Genomic DNA, 12059 nt, shown 5'->3' on the forward strand with positions numbered 1-12059 from the left:
ACTTTGGGTTATTGTAAACGCTGAGGTGAAGAAGCAATCTTAAAATATAAAGCAACAAAAAATATGAATTTCTGATGGATTGCAGATTTTGTTCCTCTGGCCTTACTGGGTGGATAAACACATGTATTATTTTTCTTGACTTTACCACTCCATGTTAGTGTGTGGTAATAGCACAAACATTATTCAATAAAATGGGACATTCAGTTTCTTCCTCAAATCCTGGAAAATGTAAAAATGATACTAAGTCCTTTCAGTCAGCCAGTAATACTCAAATTGAAACAAGATCATATAGGACAGTCGTTTACAAACTTTTCAATTTTGGATACAGCTAAGAATTTTCTCAAACATAGGGTACTATCCTCCCTCTCTAACCATCTGTTAGTAGTCTCAAACCTCATCTTTACTCCAAATAGTTTACATGCTTATTCATCTACCAAGAATACATCTATCAAGAATCATCTTATTTACATTTGTAAATTCACACAAATTTTTAGACTGTCTTCCTTCTCTTTGTATGATGATTACTTATTTTTCTTTTTCTATGATGATTACTTATTTCCCACTCTACCCTAAATTTAATAAACTGATTGAGAAAACTCAAGTTGCCAGAGTATTATAAACATAACAAAGGGCATGGTATTATTCCTTCTTGGGATCATAGAATTTACTTGAATTTAAAGATGTCCAGCTCTTTCTATGATTTCTTGTGAAGTCATTGATCTTTATCCTTGACTTTATAAGCTTGTAGCACCTTGAAAATTTGCTGAAGAGCTGCCTTTAAAACTTTCTTCTTAAGTATGTTTGAAAACTTGTCTATGTTTTGTTTTGTTTTGTTATGGGGTGGGAGATAATTTGAAAGTTCTATCATTATTAGATATGTCCAGGTTTTAGTGAAAGGCACGTCTTTAAGAGTATAAAAGGTGAAGACAAATAATTATTTACACGTTGCAAAAGAGGGGCCAAAACTGACTCGGCAGCCCTTCATCCAATTTATGCAAGGATATAAAAGGTCAAACATACAGAAATTTCTTTGGAGAAAATAATGATATTCTGTGGCATTTTCCCTGCACCTCCTCATGCTCCATCTTGAGAAAGGGAAAGATGTTGATTTTCCTGTAGGAGGGATTTTTTGAGAGCTCAGTGTGTGTACTCTGGAGATTGAGCAACACAGCATACTGGCAGCCAGGTTTCCTCTAAAGAATCTACAGAGTGAGAATATCTGGTATCAGGTCTGGCAGCAGAGTGGAAAGAGCTAGAGACACTGAGAATGGTCAGCATTCCCATGGTTTGGGGTATCGACGACATAGACAATGTGGGGAAAAGAATCGGGGTGATAGAAGGGTTCCACCACCAAGATGGCTCTCTGCTCCTTGGCAATCTAGGCAGAACAATGCAGAAAAATGATAATAGGGTGGGGTATTAAAAGCAACCAGCTAAAAAAAGACCTCCTCTATTAGGGGAGTTGTTCCTAGTTGGTGAAAATGTTCTCCAAAAACCCACAAGGCACCCCATAATAAAAAACACTTTAAAACCAGGAAGCACCAACCCCAAATTGTTGTGGTAGCAGTCAAAAACGTGGATTTTGGGGTTTTTTTTTTTTTTTTTTGCAATTTCTTTTCCATTCTCCACACCAATCTTTTCAATCCCAGGGAACCCGGAAGATGTGGGGAGAGACAGAGAAGCACATGGAGGAAAAGAAGACTACTTCTGCCTGAAGTATGCTCCTAGCAAGTGGAGGACAGAAGTTCTAACTTAAACTAGAGTGTAGAATTTTATCTCTTAACGTGCTAGTAGACATTTTAGTTTTTGAAATTCAGGGGACTAAGTAACTCTGGGACATTTTATTAATGGTTATCAGAAAAGTCACAAGAGCTGCAGTAGATTTCAGGCAAGGGTTAAGAAATCTCTAGATTCCGGGCACCTGGGTGGCTCAGTGGGTTAAGCAGCTGCCTTCAGCTCAGGTCATGATCTTGGGGTCCTGGGATTGAGTCCTGCATCGGGCTCTTTGCTCAGCGGGGAGCCTTCTTCCTCCTCTCTCTCTCTCTGCCTGCCTCTCTGCCTACTTGTGATCTCTGTCTGTCAAATAAATAAATAAAATCTTTAAAAAAAAAAAAAAGAAATCTCTAGATTCCAGTCGATAGAGTGAGTTTGAATGGCAATTATTTTCTGCTGAAGTTTGAATCCTATTTTCAGTGCCCATTTGGTTTTGAACAATTCTGTTAAATCTAAAGTTAATTATCTTACTTGACTTTTGGATGAAATGGTAAATGTAAAAGTTTTCATGCTTTTAAAAGGTAATTTTATTAAAAGCAAATTTTTATTTCTTAAGAAAAGGTTGGGGGCGGGGAACAATAGTTTTTGCCTTAGTTTGGACCTATTCAAGACAGCATTATTTCCTTTGCTGAATTTTGTCCAAAATGTAAACCTTCAAGTTGAACATTTATCTCATTAAATACTATAGTGTTTTAAAATTTGACCTAATCACAATGTTATTACTATAATTCATTCAAGCATGATGTTCATTCATCCTTCACAAACTTTGCCCTAGTAATTAGTATATGGAATAAATGTGTTATATTTGGCAAAATGCTGAGTCTTTATTTCTTTCTTGTCAATCCAGAAGCCTTTCCTTAGCATATTTCAGTTGAAAGATTATGAAAATGTCTTAAACAGCTTAGTTTATGAAGATGATTACAAATAACCATTTTTTTTTGGTAGCTTCTGCAGAAGGATTCCATTTAAGTAATTGTGAATCACTTCAGCATGTCTTGAAAAATATGCAAACTCATTCAATTGAAAGTTTTATTTTAATTAGAGAAGACATTGCTTGTTCAGGTAGGAAATTTGGGTTTTCAAAAGTATATAAGATTACTATTATTATGTAATTGTCTTGGTATAATTGGCTAATACAGTTAACTAAAGAAAGATGCAAAAGTACACCTACAGGAAAGAAAAAGAGCAAAGTTACCTTTTTTAGTAGATGATTGTTTACCTGGAAAACCCATGGAACTCAAATAAAAAACCATTATAAGCAATAAGAAAATTCAATTATATGGCAGTTTTAAAATTACTGTACAGAGTAACCAGTGTGAAAATATAAAGGGATTAAAAGTTCCCACTTATAATAGCAACAAAACATACCTGATACACTGGAATAAGCTTAAGAAGCATATGTAAGAGTTGTATAAATAAAACTTTGCTACTAAGAGACAGAAAATAAAACCTAAGTAAATGGAAAGGTAAAATCCTCATCTTGGTTTAGAAAATTAAATACAGAAAGATATCAATTTTCCCTAAATTAATTTTAAAACAATCTCAATTTTTAAAAAAAGAACTTAAGATGAGTACTAAAATGTATAGGAAAATTAAATATAGAAGAGGGAGTTAGGCCTATAAAATGTAAAATTAAAATAAAACTCAAGTAATTAAAGTAGTTTGGTACTAACAGTGATTCAACAGACAAGTATAAGGTTCAGATATAACAGAATATAATATAAGGTTCAGATATAACAGAACAATATAAGGTTCAAAAACAGACTCCAGAGTTCTTGGAAATATAGCTGGTGGGTAAGGTTATACTCAAATCATTAAAGTTGTATTATTTAATAAATTCTGTGAGTACAAATGGCTAGCTACTTGGGAAAAAAATAAAGTAGAAGTATAGTTCATACCTTGCACTCAAATTACTGCTGGAAGGATGAGAGATTTAAAATGAACAAAAATGACAATGCAAATATCTAAAAGATAAATTATCAACAGGAGAAGATATTTGCAATACATGTAACAAAGGATTACTTTTTTAATTTATAAAAATCTCTTACAAACCATTAAGATAAAGACCAATATAATAGGAACACAAGACTTGAACAATCGTTCTGTAGAAAAGAAAGTGACTTTTAAAAATGTGAAAAATTGATGGATAAGTTCCAGGATCGAATGTACAACATGGAGACTAAAGTTAATAATACTATATTATAGACTTACCAAAAAAAGTAGATCTTAAATGTTCTTACTACATACACACTCACAAAAGTTATGTGAGTTTATGAAGGTAATAGCTAACCCTATATGTGGTAATGATTTTACAAGATATACATGTATCCAATCACGTTGTGCTCTTAAATTTACAGTTATATGTTAAATTTACAGTTATATGTCAATTGTATCTCAAAGCTGCAAAAGTATTTAAAATTTCTCATAGTTACAAAATTTAAGAAATGAAAATGATAATGAAAAAAGAAATGCCATATTTCCCTTAAAATATTGACAGAGATCTAAAAGTTTGGTAACAGAAGTGTTCTCCAGGATGTGAGGATACATACTGTTTATGGTATTAAAAATTGTGAGCACCTCATTCAAGAGTGAATTCACAGTAACTTCCAAAATTTAAAATAGACATACTTCAAACCTAGTAATTCAACATCTAGGAAGTTATTCTTCAGTACTCTTTCACATGGGCAAAGTGACGTATGGACAAATTTTTTTATTACAGCATTGTTTCAAATTGCATGGTATTAGAAATAACTAAAATGTTCATTATAAGGGCATTTGTCAAATAAATAATGATATATACATAGCATATATGTGGGTATACATACATATTATTTCCTCATTCCTTTGGTTATCTCTTCCATTTCCTTGGCTTTAAATACCACATGCGTGTGAACAATTCCTAAATGTTATCTACAGTTCTGTTCTCTTTGCTGAATTCCCTTACCATCCTCCTCTTGGGATCTCCACTTGGATGTGGCAATAGACATCTCATACTCAATATATCTGAACCCTTGACAGCCATCTTCTCAGTAGACAGCAAATTTCATCCTTCTACTAGCTCAGGACAAAAGCCTTAGGAGTCATCTTCTCTTTCCCTTACAACCAGTTTCCAGCTAGACAAAAATTCCTTTTTCTCTACCTTCAAATTATGTCCAGAATCCTACCACTTTTCACCAGGGCGGCTGCCACTACCCTGGTCTACACCACCTTCGTTTCTTGCCTGGATTATTGCAGTAGCTGGTCGTCTTATATCTACGTGCCCCTGTATTGTCTATTCTGGTCAAAACAATCAAAGATTGTTTTAAAACATTGAATTGGAGCACCTGGGTGGCTCAGTGGGTTAAGCCTCTGCTTTCAACTCAGGTCCTGATCCCAGGGTCCTGGGATGGAGCCTCGCATCAGGCTCTCTGCTCAGCAGGGAGCCTGCTTCCCTTCCTCTCTCTCTGCTGGCCTCTCTGCCTACCTGTGAGCTCTGTCAAATAAATAAATAAAATCTTTTAAAAAAAATTTAAAAAGCCAGACCTTTATCTTTAAAAAAAAAAAAAAAAAAGCCAAAACTTTAAAGCTTTAAGAAAAAAAAAATTGAATCAAATCAAATGTTATTCAAGCTCAGAACTGTGGAATGAGGCTCGTTTTATTTAGAATAAAAGACAAGTTCCCTACAGTAGCCTGAAAGAACCTCCATGATCTGACCCCTGTTAATTTTGTGACCTCATTTCCTGTCACTCTCCTTCTTCATTTAGTGTCAGCCAGCTTGGCTTCTTCAAAGCTTTTTGAATACACTTGTATTCTCTCACCTTAGAGTATTTTTTTCCTCTGCTTGGAGTACTCTTTCTTGGAATATTTATGTGGCTAACTCCCTGACTTCTTTCCCATCTTTGCTCAGTATCACCTTTCCAATGAGAATTACCCTGACTACTTTATTGCCTTAACTTTTATTTATTACCTAGAATTTATAACTTTTCACCATACTGTAAGTTTATTGATTTGTTATGCTTATTATAGGTTGTCTGTTTTAATGCCTAGAATGAATGTCAGCTTTATCCATTTTCTTCAATGATAGGTCCCAAGGATTTAGAATATGTTGAATCAATCAATAAATGAAGTGATCTAGACAAACCATAAGTGACTCTTAATCTCACGAAACAAACTGCGGGTTGCTGGGGGGAGGGGGGTTGGGAGAAGGGGGGTAGGGTTATGGACATTGGGGAGGGTATGTGCTTTTGGGTAAATTGGAAGGGGAGATGAACCATGAGAGACTATGGACTCTGAAAAACAATCTGAGGGGTTTGAAGTGGCGGGGGGGTGGGAGGTTGGGGTACCGGGTGGTGGGTATTATAGAGGGCACAGCTTACATGGAGCACTGGGTGTGGTGAAAAAATAATGAATACTGTTTTTCTGAAAATAAATAAATTGGAAAATAAATAAATAAATAAATGAAGTGATCTGCAAGACAAATTGAAAAATTCAAAAGTATATATAACTATTCACCACACTCTGTAAAATGAGCTATATTTATATAAATGATATGTTTGTAGATGCATACGATATCTCTGAAAGACTATGAAAGAAATTAGTAATAATGGGCACCTGTGGTAGAAACATTACCAGGAATGGGTAGGGAGGCACAGTCTACACTTTAGGATATGCACCTATCATTTTTTTAGTTGTAAAATATAATGCATAGCTGAGCCTAATTCTGGAATTCAAAATTCTTTATAAATAGTCTTAATTTTTTTTCTTTGAAGATGTTTAGTTGTATTACCACTAGATGGCACATATTTACTGATAAATTCTCAAAGAATCTCCAACACAGATTTTTAAGAAAGTGTTTAGTTCCCCAAACTCACCAAAGTTTACTTCAGCTGTGTACAGTATTGGTTTTTCTCAAGAAATTTCCTTAACGTTAGTCATATAGTGCCATATCAGCTTCTAGGCTATTTTTCACTAACTTTTTATTTAGCATCATTATAACATTTGAGTTGTAGGAAGATCTTAGATTTGGGGACACTAGCTTAGATATTCTTAGTTTATAGTTTCTAATGTTTTTTGAATTGTATCTACCTATATTTTCATCTCTTTTTCTATTAATGAATAAAATACAAATATTCTGTGCACAAAAGTAGATTTAAAATAATAGATTTTTGTTTGATTGTATTGTTTGATGGCTTTTATATCAAATCAGTGTCCAGAACAACATGCAATTTAACAACCACTTTCTGATTGCTTACATTATACACAATGAGATTAGACAAATGGGTACTGTGGAGGACACACAGATGAAATGCTGTTTATTGCCTCTGTCTTCAGGACCTTTCACTTCTTTGGTGGGGGCAGTTATGAATACAAATAACTATAATACAAGTCAGAATGTAGTAAATGATTAAAAGAAAATATTAAGTGTAATGGGAACAGATGGCTTATATTAATTTGAGGATTCTAGGAATAAGGTGGAATTTGAAAAGAGCTTTAAATATATAGATGGTTTCATTCTCTGAATGAACTAAATAAAGTGTTACATAGATTTACATTTCTGTATAAAATGAATTACATATCTGATCATTATATGCAAGTGGTAAATATGGAATTATGCAATAAAAACCTGTATTCTTTTTGACGGTACAGTTTCCGAAAAGAAAATGGTGGTATAGCATTTTATAAATTATAATATTTATAAAAGCATTATAAAAAATTTTTCAGGCAAATTCTGGGTGCCTGATTGGCTCAGTCAGTAGAGCATGCAGCTCTTGATCTTGGGGTTGTAAGTTCAAGCCCCAGACTGGGCATAGAGATTACTTAAAAAAAATTTTTTTTAAATCTCCTTAGGCATATTCTAAAATAACATTGGAAAAATTATTGGACCGGATAATTTTTGTAGTCATTTTTAGCATAGAGACTTTTTTACTCTTGTTTCTGTTTTCAAAATATTTTTTAAATTACTTAATATGTAGAAAAAGTACTGAATTCAAGTAGAATAATATTTATTGTGTGCTTAATAGGCCAGAAAACTGCCATCTATTATTTCACTTAATACTTATGAAATTTTATGATGAATATACTGTTACCCACATTTTACAAATGAAGAAATTGGGGCAAAAGTTTAAGGAACTTGTATAACTATTTCACCTGCCTGTCATAACACAAAAGCTGGATGTGAATAGAATTAACTTTCTGACAATAAGAAGCCTGGCTTTTCATTTTATACCACTTCAGGATCATTGCTCTTAAAAGAGAATCAAATTATTCTAATAAGATGTTTTAATACTGACTACTTTGTTACATTGGTGGTCTTTTGGTGACTTTTTAAAGTGTGAGATGAATCATATTAAAATATTATCTTAGTGAATCAAGAATCTGACCCTTTGACTTTTAATGTACAAGATTTCCCCAACCTTGGTATACTCTAAAATAATAATAATCATATATAAAAGTCTAAGTAATATATGGTATAATGCTTAAATCAGATTAATTCCAGCTCAACAGCTAAATCAAGTAGATATTAAAACAAAATAATGTGTTTATAAATGAGTCTCACTATTTTTCTGTGTTTCTTTAGCCAGAAAAATGTAAGAAAAAAAAGAAATGGTATAAAAGTGCACTACAAGAAGCCCGCCTCCTCTATGGATACTCCCATGAGCAAAGACTGGAAATGTGCCACCTAGCAAAACAGGGTATATGAGCTTTTTTATTCTTTACCACCCCAACATGAGGATTTATTCAGATGCATGCTTTCCAAAATTATATTTGCACGTTTAAAAAAAACCTCTCTTTTTCTTCATGGGGATATAATATATCTTTGTCCCCTGAAAAAAAAATTTTTGTGTGGATTAATAGTATGTATTTTGCCCTTTGAAACTATTTTCAGTGACTAAACATATATTCTACTTAAATGCAAGGGTTTTCATTAGCACTTCTATCATCTTCTTTACCCTTCAACTATCTACATAAGTTCTCTTGTGTATTTCAAAATTAGAAGCTGTGGCCTTAAAACATATTTCTGGGGTGAAACTTTCACTTGCATATGCTGCATTTTTTCAGAACAAAGTGTTTTTCAAAAATGTTTTTGTTTTTAAAGAAATTCAAGGCAGAGATAAAAACAATCTTCAACTTTTTAAATGAGGTGAAAAAATATAAGATTTCAGGTCATTTTCAGAGAAAGTTCTCTTGAATCATAAATATTATGGTTTGTACATAGCTTTTTAAATGGATTCATCTTAGGAATTATAGTAGGTAGGACACACTTTTAACTCAATATGACTGTCACAGAAAAAATGATTTTGAATAAACTTAAATATGTTCTTAGTGATAATAATAATTATCATCTTAATTTCTAAAATGATCATCTTAAGTTCTAAAATAGATTATGGGAAGATCTGTCATTTTAGCGCTGACTGAATTTTAAAGTAAGCATGACATTTTTTTCTTTTTGGAATTTAATATATTTTTTTTAAAACTTAGATGTGAGAACATTTTATTTGGGAAAAATTTAAATATTAACTTAGCTACCTAAGTTCAGATTTTAAAAGAAATAAGTAGATTTAAAGATAATGGAAAAGAATGACAAGCCCATTACTCTGGTTTACTTTGAAACTGAGAAAAGAGACATTTATTACCATAAATGTGATTTTATTCCTTGTGCTGAAAATATGTCTTAGTTTATTATCAGTAAAGGTTGAACTCACTGTATTGTCACGCATACAATTTTATTATTTACACAGAGTATACATTTTTCTTGTATATCCAAAATAAACTTTGAAATACTAATTTTTTAGTTTTTAATATGAATATCTTGAAGTAATATAGTCAGTTATTTTTTAAAGTTTATTGTAACCATTTCACATTAGTAGTAGACACACTCAATAAATATGGAACTATGTCTTTGTTGTTGTTGTATGTGCTAGCATATTTATGTCTGGGTCTTTTGATATTCTTGCTTGTCTCGAGAATATGGAGAGGGGTTATTATTCTTTGGTTTTGCAGCAGACCCATTTTCTTGTTGAAAATCTGATGATTTTTGCATGCAGAATTTGATGTAATTCAGTCTGATTATAGACAGTCCTATGTCTAAAGACTTGATTCTTATCCCTGGAGAAGCCATAATGGAAGGTCATGAAGATACTTCCAGGAATTCAGCCTTTGCCGTAATAGGCTCACTCACTTCTTACTCTTTACTATCTCCAAAATAGACACTGTAGTCCTTGCTTAGTTTCCAGGGTAAACTCTAGTACATATTCAACTTCTTACTTTCTTTCAAAGTTATTTTGAGAGGTAATTAGCCATTATTCAGATATCTTACAAAGATCTTAGAGATAAACAACCTATTTTACCCCAGCTACTTTGAGGACTTCTTTAACCCAAAATGTCTTCTTTCAACCCAGAAATAATGACTAATAATTTCATGGCCTAAATTCTTCCTACCCTACAGAAATTGGCACACTATATTTGATGTAGCTCTTTCATTGTTGAAATCTTCAAGGTCAGTAAATTATATGTAAAAAATATAGACCCATTTCATATGGTATGTTTAGTTTTATGAGAAACTGCCAAACTGTCTTCCAAAGTAGCTGCATCATTTTTTCATTCCCACCAGAAATGAATGATAGTTCATATTCCACGTAGTTGCCAACATTTGGTGTTGTCAGTATTCTGGATTTTGGCCATTCCATTACGTCTGTGGTGGTACCTCATTGATGTTTTCATTTGACATTCTCTAATGGCATGATAATGAACATCCTTTCATATGCTTATTTGCCATCTATAAGTCTTCTTTGGTGAGGTATCTGTTTATTGCCTGCTTTTTAATTCAGTTGCTTATTTTCTTATTGTTGAGTTTTAAGAATTCTTTGTATACTTACAGCAGCATTATCAACAATAGCCAAACTTTGAAAAGAGCCCAAATGTCCATTGACTAATAAATGGAACAAGCAGATGTGGTATCTATATCTACAATGGAATATTACTCAGCCATCAAAAAGAATGAACTCTTCTCATTTGCTTTGATGTGGATGGAACTAGAGTATGTTATGCTAAGCGAAATAAGTCAGTCAGAGAAAGACAAATACCATGTGATCTTAGTCATACATGTAATTTAAGAAACAAAACAGATGACTATATGGTGGGGGGAGAAAGAGAAAAGAAGGGAAATAAATCATAAGACTCTTTTTTTTGAACATTGTAATTTTTTTTTAATGTTATGTTAGTCACCATATAGTATGTCATTAGCTTTTGATGTAGTGTTCCAAGGTTCATTGTTTACTTATTAACACCAAGTGCTCCATACAATGCCCTCCTTAATACTCATAGCCAGGCCAACCCATCCCCTCACCCACCTCCCCTCTAAAATCCTCAGTTTGTTTCTCGGAGTCCACAGACACCATAAGAGACTCTTAATGATAGAGAACAAACTGAGGGTTGATGGAGAGAGGTGGGTGGGGCATGGGATTAAAGAGGGCACTTGTTCTAATGAGCACTAGGTGTTGTATATAAGTAAAGAATCACTGAATTCTACTCCTGAAATCAATATTGCACTATGTGTTAGCTAAGTAGAACTTAAATCTGAAAAAAAAAAAAAAAAATAGAAGAGAAAGAAGCAAAAAAAAAAAAAAGTGATTTGTATATTTCAGATAACAGTCCTTTGTCAGATATTTTGTAAATACTTTTTTCCACTCTGGATTATCTTCTCATTCACTTGATAGTGTTCTTTGCAGAGTGGAAATTTTAATTTTAATGGAATCCAGCTTATTAATTATTTCTTTCGGGGATCTTGCCTTTGATGTTATATCTGAAGACATCTGCATACCCCAGGTCATCTACATTTTCTCCTATGTTTCCTGCTAGGAGTTTTATAGTTTTACATTTTTCATTTAGATATGTGATTTGAGTTAATTTTTGTGAAAGGTGTAAGGTCTTATCTAGATTAAGTTTTTTTTTTAAGATTTTATTTATTTATTTGACAGACAGAGATCACAAGTAGGCAGAGAGGCAGGCAGAGAGAGACGAGGAAGCAGGCTCCCTACTGAGCAAAGAGCCCGATGTGGGACTCGATCCCAGGACCCTGGGATCATGACCTGAGCTGAAGGCAGAGGCTTTAACCCACTGAGCCACCCAGGCGCCCTAGATTAAGTTTTTTGACATGTAGATATCTAGTAGTTCAATCTGTTTCTGAGCTCTCTATTATGTTCCATTGATCTGGGTTTTTTAAAATTCTTTCCCCAAGATTACATTGCCATGATTGTTGTAGCTTTAGAGTAAGTCTTAAAGTCAGGTAGGGCCAAGTCCTCTGACTT

The 12059-nt window shown here is 33.2% G+C and overlaps 1 protein-coding gene across 1 annotated transcript in view; it reads left to right on the plus strand.

The window, feature by feature from the left end:
* ZCWPW2 (zinc finger CW-type and PWWP domain containing 2) overlaps nucleotides 1–12059 on the plus strand; it is an 89116-nt gene that overhangs the window by 31358 nt on the left and 45699 nt on the right. The window contains exon 3 of the mRNA XM_044252604.1: nucleotides 8330–8444. Coding sequence (XP_044108539.1) covers nucleotides 8330–8444 — 115 coding nt within the window. The remainder of the gene's footprint in view (nucleotides 1–8329; nucleotides 8445–12059) is intronic.

This window comes from Neovison vison, chromosome 6 (genome assembly GCF_020171115.1).
Source record: "Neovison vison isolate M4711 chromosome 6, ASM_NN_V1, whole genome shotgun sequence".
Classification (NCBI taxonomy): domain Eukaryota; kingdom Metazoa; phylum Chordata; class Mammalia; order Carnivora; family Mustelidae; genus Neogale; species Neogale vison.